The following is an 11,919-nucleotide window of genomic DNA, read 5'->3' on the forward strand; positions in this document are numbered from 1 at the left end:
TAATCCTAATCCACATATTTCTAAATTGAAATTGAGAAACAAATAAGCATAAGTGATTTTTTTTTTTTTTTGGTCATAAAGCATAAGTGATTGAATGCGTTGTTTGTCTTCCATATTGGACTGATAGAACTTTTTTTTTTTTGCCTTTCATATTGGGTTGGCAGAACCTGTTTTTTCTTACATTTAAAAAATATAAGAGAAGTATAAATTTCGAGTGAGATCTTTTAAATTATCTTTCACCAACACTCCCACAGTAAAAATAAGGAGGAAACTCACCAATTTGTTTGCATCTGCATATAATGCTTAGTCTAACAAAGAGGTCTGTGGTCTGTGTTAGGAAATTATTTAATTTTTTAATTTGTTTGTGAATAATAAATATATTAATTATAAATATAAATTATGCTATTTTAAATTAAATGATTTATAAAACGATGATCTCATTTATTATTATAAATGCTAAATTGAATAAGTCATAATTATTTTTTATTTGAAATCAAATGAGAATAAAAACAGATATGATCTTTTGGATTTTAGATATTATTTTTATTTGGACTTTAAGGTTTAATAGGTGTCATGCTCAAATTAAATATAAATAGTGACTTCAGAGTCGATCCTCAACATACCAAAGTTAGTTCAGCAACTTTTTTTTCATTAGAAAAGTTGCAATTCAACCGTCCTAATAGAAATATAGAAATTTTTTAGTTGAAAAAAATTGAGACAACTCATGTATGCTTTGACACTATATATATATATATATATATATATATATATATATATAATTTTTGGTGATTTAATATAAATAATCTGGATTATAAAACAATTTATTCCAACAATATGAACAATTATTTTACACATACATATAATTTTAGTTTAACAGGAGTTTAAAAAGATGACAATGATGAGCAATTCCCTTCAAAACCTTACTGAAGAGAAGTCCATTATGTAGCACCTACTGACCTTATATATAAGCTCTTCAATAATATTTAAGAATTGTAACAGTTCCTTTGAACATCTTACATTATATATATTGAGTACAACAATCGGTTTAACTGATGCAAAACATAAGAATAATAGTTAGGTTTCATCTAAAGGAATAAAATATACAAATAATAGTTGTGGAAGTTTGTTATAGGAACCTTATTAATTAGGTTCCTATCTTTTTCCTTTCATATTAAAGTACCAAAAATAAAATAAGAAACATGAACTCAACTATTTAGCTAATAAAAACAAATTTCAGAATCTCCATCCTCGCGAAGCCTTGGCTTAGCTTTATCATGAAATAAAAGTACTAAGGTCAAGTAGTAATAATAATCCAAACTTCTAATATATAGATGCATGCACATAATGTATATTTTCCAAGGTTATGAAAACCGGACCGGACCGGCCGGTTCAACTAGGTTAACCAGAAATCGGTCAATTAGCCGGTCCGATCCACCTACAAAATCGTCTTGCAAAAAATCGGTAAAAAAACCGGCCAAATCTGTGGTTAACCGGCGAACCAGTCAAATTGGCCGGGTTTTAGCAAGTACCGGTTTTCCCTCCCAAGCCACGAAACGGTGCCGTTTTGGCGCTGCTTTAAAAAAAAAGGAAAAAAAATAAAAAAAGACTGAAGCATCAGTTCTCTACTTCTCTTTGAAGACTTCTACTCACTCCCAAGTCCCAACCCTAACTTTCTCAGTCTCTCTTCAACCTTCTTCCTCCAAAGTACAAACACCACCGTCACCTCCAACAAACGCCGGAGCAAAGCATCACCGTCGTGGGTCGAAGGTCACCGTCGCGTCCGGGTCGAAGGTTGCCGTCGCGAATCGAGGTCGAAGGCCACCGTCGCGGGTCGAAGCATCACCGTGTTGGCGTCGTCGTGGTCGTCAGCTTGTTGTCGGCACCGAACTGTCACCGTCACCGAAGCGTGGGTCGACGTCTGGCTTTGACAGTCTGACCTTCTATGCTCTCGGCCTCTCCCGTGGTGAGTACTCAATAGTCAGTACTTCAATCTTTTCCTTCTTTCAATTAATTTCATTTATTTGGTGATAAAACTGTATGAATTGGACAGATTTGAGTTCATGGTTGTTCATGGGTTCTTGTTCTGTTTTTCAATTAATTTTTTTTATTTTGTTAATTATTCTTGTTTTGTTTTTCAATTTTGTTTATTTTAAATTTCGGTATACAAATTCAATTCTGCTATGTTGGATTTGGCTATATTGAGTTTTGTTGATTTCTGCTCTGTTGAATTTTGGGGTTTAAAATTTAAATTCAATTATGCTCTGTTAATTATGTTGAATGAATGTCGTATGAGTTATATGGATTGATATATTTTTCTGGATTCTAGATTGCTGTCATTTTGAATTTAGATGGAACAGCCACAAAATGATCCGCAACTACAACATAATTCTGTGGGCATCTTCAAGGCTAGAAATTATGGAATTAGCCCTCTCTAGTTGCTTGTTGAGAACCATTGTATTTTGATTGACTTCATTTAGTGATTTTGTTCAGGTTCACTTTTCTTTTCAATTTGAATTAACTCTTTTAAAATAATTTTGTTAATTTTTTGTGGTACTTATTAATTTTGTTGATTGTTAATTGTTGATTTAATTGTCTAATTGTTTGGATTCTGACTTCTGAATTTGTTTTTTGAACTTTTGATGTCGAATGTAATTGATAATTTTCTGTTTTGAACTTTTGGTGCTGCATGTATTCTTTGCTTCTTGATGTGATTAGAAATTCTGTAAATCTGTTCAACAATCAATATTTAGTCATTGACTGTAACTGTATTTAATTTGTGTAAATTTGTGTTTGTAAATTGTAGTTGTTACTAATTAAAAATTTTTATTTTTGAAGATAGAACAACTAGATAATGATCAAGCATTACATATATTAATTTTTAATAATTTTATTTAATATTTAATTAAACCGGTTGAATTTCGGTTGAACCCCAATCAGACTATTAAACCAATTGTTTTACTGATTTATTAACTGGTCTGATTCTCGTAACCTTGATATTTTCTTAACCTATCATTAATTCCATTAAATTTTAATATATTAGCAAGGGGCATATGAGCATGTATTTCAAAACCGAATTTTTGCAACTTGCTGCAATATACATGTGCATGGATATTAATGGAATAATTAATGGACCATTTTGCTTCTTCCTCCTCCTTAATCCTCCCTTTTCAACTCAGGGAAAATAGGTAAGACAACCTATTAAAGATTTACAATTTAATCTGCATTTAGTATGATTGATCTGTTATAAAATACTTATAAATTCAGACTAATTTAAAAATTTAATTTTATTAATAGACCAAATCCAACTTCATAAAATAATTTAATAAGTTTGTTAAATCTGTCTGAACCTATTAAAATATAAAAATAATTTTTTATAATTAAAATAATTATTAAAAATTTTAAATTTATTATACTTTATTATAAATATTTCTTTATATTTTAAATACTATAAAAATTTAGATATTATTATACGAATTAAATTTAATATATTGTATATAAATATTTTTTTAATTTTTTAAAATATTTTTTATTTTTTTATTTTAATAAAAAATGATATATATCAGACTTTTTATCACACTTCAACTAGGCCAAATTCAATAACAAGTCAAGCTTAGCTTATTAAAAGTGAAGTTTGGCCTAATCTAACTTATTTCCATCCCTACACCTCCTCCATTCAAAGGTTTTTTTTTTTTTTTATTAGGAGAATGGTTTGAACAATATCCAATTTTAGACATTACATACACATTATATTACTCACTTACATCACATATTCACACATCTAATATCTAAATTTTTCATTATTATAGTTTTAAGTTCGAGTTCACATAATGAAATTAAAGTGTTTAAATTTAAACTGATCTAAATTAAATTACTCATGTTCAAACCGAAGATCAATTAAAATTTCATTAATTTATATTTTATTAGATGTTAATTATGCCAAACTACATGTATGGATAAGATCGGATTTTAAATATAATTCTCAAAACCAATTCAATCTAATCTAAAATCGGACAATGTGATATAATATTATTATTTTACTATTACATTTAAAATTTTACTTATAATATGTTCAATTTATTATACATTTTTATTTTATTCATATATTATTATTATTTAGTGATTATTTTATGAACTCAAAATAAGATTTGTTTATTTATTTATTTTAATCAATTTATAATTTATTTTCTATTTTATATTATTATATTGATTTTTTAAGATACAATTTAGATTTTTTATATTATTATTTTTTATTTAAGATTTGATATTAAAACTTGTTATGTATATTTAAATTTTTTTTTAATTTATAAAATTATAAATTCAATCTAATTCAACCGTTTAAATTTGCATCAGATTGGTTTGTCAAAAAAAAATTGCAAATTCAATCTAATTTAACCATTTAAAATTGAACCAGATTGGATTATCTAAAAAAATTATCCAATTCAAATATGATATTGCAAGGCAAAGATAATTGAACCCTAGCCAAGTCTGTGAACCGAATCCTTTTTAAGAAATTCAAAAACAAAAATTGAGATACTAACCAATAACCTCTTCTATAACCTTACTCACTTTATACACTCGGCTAAGTTTGTTGTTACTATATATGATGCCAACAACCATACATAATATAAATGAATTCATTAAAATTATCATATAATTTTATTATCATTCAATAACAATGTTCTATTATAATTTTATATGATATATATAGATATTGTATTAAATTATAAATGCATTGATTTATTTTTACTATTTAATTTTTATTTTATAGATTTAACAAATTTGTGTCGTAAGAATACATTTTAAAAATATAATAATAAAAATTTTTAAATATTTTTATAGCAACCGAATTAATTATGAGTTCAATTTTGATAGCTACTATACTGCTATCTTAAGAGCATGTTGTTTCTTGACCAAAAAAAAAAAAAAGAGCATGCTGTTTACAAATTGGACTATAGCCCAACTAGCAATGGACCACTTCAAGAAGGCCCAACGTGAAAAAAAATTATGCTAAAATACTAAGCATAGCGAAATAAAAATTTCCAAATAAGAGAATCTGCTTCTTAATGCCAGATTTCTAGTATGCACAAACATGAAGATGAAGATTGCAAAAGAATAATGTTATATATACAATAGTGAAAAAAAAGAGCTTAATTGATATACATGTATGGTATAAGAAAATTTTAGGCCATCACTCAATTATATATTTATTTTATAAGATGTTCAAGATATTAGATCGTTGAGTAAAAAAAAATTGTCTATGTAATATATGAAAGTTAAGCCCAAAAAAAAAAAGCTTTCAATTTTTGTATTAAAATAAGAATAATTATTAAACAACATATAAAGTAAAATAATTTACTTATGCATTTTTAAAAAAGAAATAGTGTAGAATTTCATAAATTAATATAAAAATTATGAGTCTTATATATTTATGTTTTTTTCGTGACTTATATATTTATGTTTGAAAGGAAGGGGATGGGCTTAAACCTTTTTAAAAGGGAGAATTTCGTTTTTTAATGTGAAATTTAAGAATGTTTTAAATTTAAACATGTTAAGTTTAGATGAATCTATATAGAATTATAGATCTATACTTAGGAGTTAAAATACCAACATAATTTTTAATATAGATTAGTAGTAAAGCGTACTTGTAAAAGAAACTCATGTTTACCATGTGATTTTCATGTATTCACATTTCATACTTTACATATAAGTTTTATTTCAAGATTTTAATAACTTTCTTTATGATCGAGACATTTCTTTAATTCTTTCTTGTTTGGTTATTAAATCGGTAATAATAACCATAAAAATCATCGGTTACATTGTTAAAAAATGAATATAATAATTATAGAATGAAGTCTACGTATAAAAATGAAATATACATTTTCTTTTAAAAAGTGCATTTTGTTTTCATTTATATACAAATTGTTAAAATCAAGATAATTATTTCCAACCCACTTCTGAGTCGTCAGTCTTCTCAAAGTCCTAACTCCCAACTTTCTTCTTGACTTTAAAGTATTGAATGCATTTTCATACCAAAGAAGTCTGAGGCAATAAATTAAATACACTATCACAGTACTAGTGTAAACTAAATGACTACATTTACTTAAATGGTATTTGCACAAAGACAACGAGGTCCTATTTAGATGCAGATTTTTATTGACCTATTCATATTCAAAACAGTTTAACAATCATCTTGGCATGGTGCACACTTTTTTGGGTATATCACGTAATTTTTTTACTTATAAAATTTATTTTTGTGACTTTTACTATGCAGAATTTAAATTTATTTTTAAAGTCTTAAAATTTATATCTATTGTAAGTTTGTAACACTTTAATTTTGAATTCGAAGAGATTTTATCAATAATCCAAGATCAATTATTTTTTGAGAAGTTATCAATTTTTTAAAAATATTTTATTCAGTCATAAATTTTGAAGAAGATAAATTTATATTCAAATATTGAAATCAGTTTTATTTTTAAAAACATTTTTAAAAACACGCATTTTAAAACAAACCCTAATTTTAGCGTTTATGTTTAATGTAGCCAAAGTTCAAATGATTCATGCGTTTATTTAATCATTTTTTTTCTTTTGAAAAAAAAAAAAACAGGAAAATAGAGCAAAGAGGTTTGACACAATGCATACGGCATTCTTCACCATCATGACTTCATGACCAAGTTGATTTGTTTTTTCCTCTTTAGTTTTTATTAATTAACAAGGTGTAATTAATGAAATCAACAAATTACAATTAATTGAGTGCCAAAAATGAAGAAGGAAAGGACCGCGTCTATAGGTTGAAAAACAAAAAAGAAAAATGAAAAAAAAAAAAAGGCAATTTTGCTGTGTTGTTGTTTGTGTGAAGGGAGTGTGGGGAAAGCATTACGAAGCAAACTTTAATACATATAAAATTGAAAAAATTTCAAATGTACCCGTGTTCCAGTTGTTTTAACCGTTGATTTTAATTAATATATATTACATATAATTTTATAATTCAGATCAACGGTTAAAATAATTAGAATACCGGTATTTTCGGTACACTTAAAACTCTTCCTATAAAATTATAAATAAATAACTATGAGAGTAGCTATTAGCATATGAAGGAAGGGACTGAGTCTATTGAACCCTAACAAAACGGCATTTACTTCCACCAATCCCATACAATACTCCATTCTCAAAGATAGGGTAGTTAATTAGTTTCCCTACCCTTTTCCCTCACCCTTCATTACCATCACACATTTCAAACTAAGATCCAAAATTAAGGGGCTAAAACACCATTATCATCCACCCCAAACTTTTTATTTAAGAAAAAGAAAGGGGTCCCCTAAAAAATTCCCTAACTATATCTTAACTTTTCATTATTTGATTGAGATTAGTAACTACTTAGGTAGGATAACAAATGAGACATAAGCATGACCAAAATTTGAATCCCAATTTATTTATGATATTAAATAAGAGTAAGATTTTATTTTATAGCACTGAACTAACGCACATTTTTTTTGTGTTCTATATAAAGTATGAGTTTAAGCATTTCACATTTATGATCCAATGCTAAGTATGAGTTAAGCATGGTTGATTGTAAAAAAAAATGCTAAATATTCAATTACTCGTTTTCATATTAAAAAATTGTTTAACTCAGCTATTTACTATTTTGAAAATCTTATAGAAAAAAAAAATCAAATGACATTGTAAATCTTAAAACTACTTTTTATTAATGTCAAAACAAAACATGTTTAAACTAAAAATTCAAAAAAATTAATCACAAATAAAATATCATTTTCATTCTTTTTCCAATTTCATAAAACAATCATAACAAGTAGGGGCTAATAAATTTAGATCCAATCTGATCCGTAAATTCGCATATTCAATTAAATAATATAAAATATTATAAATAATTAAAACAACAACAACCAAGTAATAATACAAGTTTTAATATATGAAATTCCAAGAGTGCAATGCAAATTGAAAACCAAACTAAATTAAAAAAACACTTAAACACTATAACATAATTGAATAATTAGATTTGGTTGTTTTATTTTTATTATTATTCATATATGTTTGGTTGTTTTATTTTTATTATTTAAAAAAATAGAGTTTAATAGTATTTTGGAAATAAATATATTTAAAAGAATAAAAAAATATTTTTTTTAGAAAGACTAAAAATTATTTTTATCCAATTAGAAAGATTAGAAATTTATGGATTAAATCATATCAAAGTCTAAAATATTCAAATATTTGATTCTATTCAATATTTTAAATTTAATTGGCATTGAGATTTTATCCATATCCAATCCTATCATTGTGGTTGGAATCATCTACATCTTTCTATACAACTAATTAACTGCGTCTTGTCACTAATTTTTAAATTTTTAAATTTTAAAAATTATTTTAAAATATAAATTTAATTTAGAAGAGATATTGAATCAATTTTAAAAATAAAATCTGGGTTAAAGAACAATCCAACAAGCAAAATCTACTACGCTGACAATTGGCACTCTATAATTATCATCGCCACAAAAATAACAGATTACAGAATCAAACTAAAACAGAGAAATAAAAATGCTACTCTGGTAACAATTACTGATTTAAAAACACACACGAACACGTTGATTCGGTTTTCGCTTCATTAATTAAGGTCAATTTTATAATTAAGAGTTAAAACCATGACATTAACCAGTGGGTTACCTACTGAAAAGCACAAAAGGCATATATGATGATAGTTACGTGTAACGCATCACAGCCAGGTAATGTTAATAATCAGTTGTAATCCTTCTCTTTCTGCTAAGTATTTTATTAAGGCTTTGTCGTTACAACAAACTATAAACAAAAGTGCAGTTTTTTTTTTCTTGACTTGGACAAGCAAGCTGCACGCCACTGGTTTAAGCTGAAAAAAGTTGTGAATTTCTTAAAATACCCTTTCCATTTTTTTTTTGAAAAAAAAAATCCCACTAAATTAAATTTTTAGTGTTTGAAATAACTATAAGAGGAAAAGTTCTTACGAATTTTCAAGATTTTATCCTGAAGAAGATCGAGATTTTGATATTTTTCTTTTTCTAAAAAGTCAGAATCTTAAAAAATAATAAAAGAAAAGAAAAACTTACCTTGAATTAGTACAAAAGGGCATTTGGAAATTGACCTTGAAAAAACATAAACAAAGAATGAAAGTTGCTGCCTTGAAGGTGCAAAAGAGAGATTGAGTGAGAAGAATATAATTCTAAAAGGATAAATAAAATTAATTAAAACTAATAGAAAACGGGTAAGTCTCGCATGTTACATGTACTTAACAAAATTAAAAGAAAAAGCATCAATTTCATGGTGGCGTTGTTGTTTTTATTTATTTATTTATTTATTTATTTTTTTTGTTGAAACCACCTCCTAAAAGGACTAAGAGGAATAAAAAATCACAAAATTACAAATTCAGAAGAGAGAAATAGAAGAATAATGCTATATATTAAAATTAGTCATTAAAATTATATTTTATAAAAATTTAATTTTAATGTACTGCATAAAGTAATATATATAATTGATGACAATATAAAACGTTTTATATTTTAATTTTTATTTTATATTAATAATTAATTTTAATATATATGAGGTATAGTTAATAAAAATAAAGTATTGAGTACAAGTGTAAGGTTAATATTGCTAAAAAAATTCTCGTCTCCTAACATTTCTAGAAAAGAAATCCATATTTTAATTTTGTTTTCTTTCTTATTAAACAAAAAGAAAAAAAATAATAATTTATGAACCCTTTTTTCGTATATATATCTCCCTTAAGTGGAAGAATGCTTTGCACCTACTCTTTTTACGCACACAAAAAAAACACTCCCCACACAACATATAAAAAGAACAAACACAGATCCAAAAAAGTGCTTATAAACAAAATAAAACAGAAAAGAAAAAAAAAAGAGAAACAGAACACAGAACAAAACGAACGCCTCTCTCTGTTTTGCTCTGTTTCTTATTCTTCTTCTTCGTTTGATTCGTTCATTCTGTCTTTCTTTCTTTTCTTCTTCAAATATGGAGAAGCACAAATGCAAGTTATGCTTCAGAAACTTCTCTAATGGAAGAGCTTTGGGGGGACACATGAGGTCTCACATGATGAACCTCCACGTCCCTCCAAAGCCGAACGAATCGCCGCCGCCGTCGCCGCCTGCAATTCAACTCAGCTTCGAGGCTGAGTCGTCAACTCCGCTCTCACCATCGGCGTCGTCGTCATCTTATTTCGGAAAAGAAGACGATACGAGCTTGTACTATGGCCTCAGGGAGAATCCAAAGAGAAGCTTCAGGATCGCGGATCCTGAGTTCTCGTTCGTGGCTGCCGGAGACACCGGATCGGTTATACTCCAAGAAGATCGAGAGAGCGAAACGGAGTCTTCAAAGAACGTAACGAAGAAAAGATCCAAAAGAGCGTGGAAACTCGGCGGCGGCGGTGATGGTTTCAATAGCAAGAAGGTGAAACTGAGCCAACTCGGTAACGGCAACAACAAGAACGAGTCAGCGAGTTCGGCTTCCGATGCAACCACCGAAGAAGACATCGCATTATGGCTCATGATGCTGTCACGTGACACTGGTAACAATTGGAAGATTAATCACAAGATCAACATAAACATAGAAGAACAAGAACTGGAAGAAGAAGATTATGACGAAGAGGACGAAGACGAAGAGGAGGAAGAAGAGGACGAAGGCGAAGAGAGTGATGAGTATGAGGTTGTGAAGAACAAAGCGAAGTCGAATAAGGTGAGAGGAGGAAGGTACAAATGCGAGACGTGCAACAAAGTTTTTAGGTCTTATCAAGCATTGGGTGGCCATAGAGCGAGTCATAAGAAGATGAAAATGGATTACAACAATCATAATGATTCTGAATTCATGGTGGTAGAGGATCACGCTGATGAGAATGTTAACAACAATAATAATGAAGTTTTTGCTTCTTCTGCTTTGGCTTCCGTAGAAAACGGTAACAACAACAATGGTGGCAATAACAATAACAAGAAGATCCATGAATGTCCCGTTTGTTTTCGAGTTTTCGCCTCCGGTCAAGCTCTCGGTGGACACAAGAGAACTCATGTTACTACTGTCTCTACTCCCACTATCACTACCAGAGCAATAGCAGAAGTAAAAGCAGAAGCAGAAGCAATCGCTGCCTCCAAGGCCGCGGTTGCCACCGCTAGTTCCTCAAAGCTTGGAAGAGAGAGTTTCATAGATCTTAACCTCCCTGCCCCGGCCGAAGAAGATGATGCGAGCCAATTCGAGGATTCCGCGGTTTCGGATGCAGAGTTTGTGAATCCGGTGAAGGTTTTTCCTAGATGAAAGTTTTTTCTCATGATAATTATGATAATTATGATGATTATCTTGGTTGTTATTGATCCAAAAAGGTACTAAAAAGTTTTGGTTCAGTATTTTTCTTTCTTTTTTCTATGTTCTCTTCTCAAGAACAATTTTTAGATTTGTTCAGTTACAGCTAATTGGGGTAATATGGTTTACTCTATAGTTGTTATTTACTTAATAATTTCAATATCAATTATCATTCTCTTCTGATTCTAACTCTAATTCAGTTCTTCTAAAATTGCTATGGCTTAGTTCATGTAAGATAGACCTTGGAGTTAGAATATCCATCAACTAAGAACTGAACTCAAACTCTTTTCATACTTGTTGTGTTAGTCATATTTAACTAAATTTTTTTTCTTGTCTTTGAATATAATTTAATAGTAGAATGGAATTCTGGGATATTCATGCTGAACAAAGACTTATTTTAGAGATTTTGATTAAATTAATGATTAAATAAATATATGAAATGAGTACAGATGACATATATTAAAGTTTTTTTTGTTTTATTTTACTTTTATTTTATTGTATTATTCTTAGCTTTGGTATGGAGTTATGGAAAAGAATTGGCAAAAGCATGCGTGTTTTAGTGGACAGTGTTTT

At 28.2% G+C, this 11,919-nt stretch overlaps 1 protein-coding gene and 1 long non-coding RNA gene across 2 annotated transcripts; both read left to right on the plus strand.

The window, feature by feature from the left end:
* Nucleotides 1–1,603: 1,603 nt before the first annotated feature.
* Nucleotides 1,604–2,834, plus strand: LOC107627774 (uncharacterized). The gene is made up of 2 exons (XR_015905198.1): nucleotides 1,604–1,963; nucleotides 2,327–2,834. It is a non-coding gene; the product is annotated as an uncharacterized LOC107627774 (long non-coding RNA).
* A 6,955-nt stretch (nucleotides 2,835–9,789) lies between these two features.
* Nucleotides 9,790–11,541, plus strand: LOC107628516 (zinc finger protein ZAT9). The gene has a single exon (XM_016331159.3). The coding sequence runs from the start codon at nucleotides 10,012–10,014 to the stop codon at nucleotides 11,299–11,301; it is 1,290 nt and encodes a 429-aa protein (XP_016186645.1). The 5' UTR covers nucleotides 9,790–10,011; the 3' UTR covers nucleotides 11,302–11,541.
* Nucleotides 11,542–11,919: the final 378 nt, after the last annotated feature.

The sequence above is a fragment of the Arachis ipaensis genome, chromosome B2 (genome assembly GCF_059453495.1).
Source record: "Arachis ipaensis isolate K30076 ecotype BB chromosome B2, ASM5945349v1, whole genome shotgun sequence".
Taxonomy (NCBI): Eukaryota; Viridiplantae; Streptophyta; class Magnoliopsida; order Fabales; family Fabaceae; genus Arachis; species Arachis ipaensis.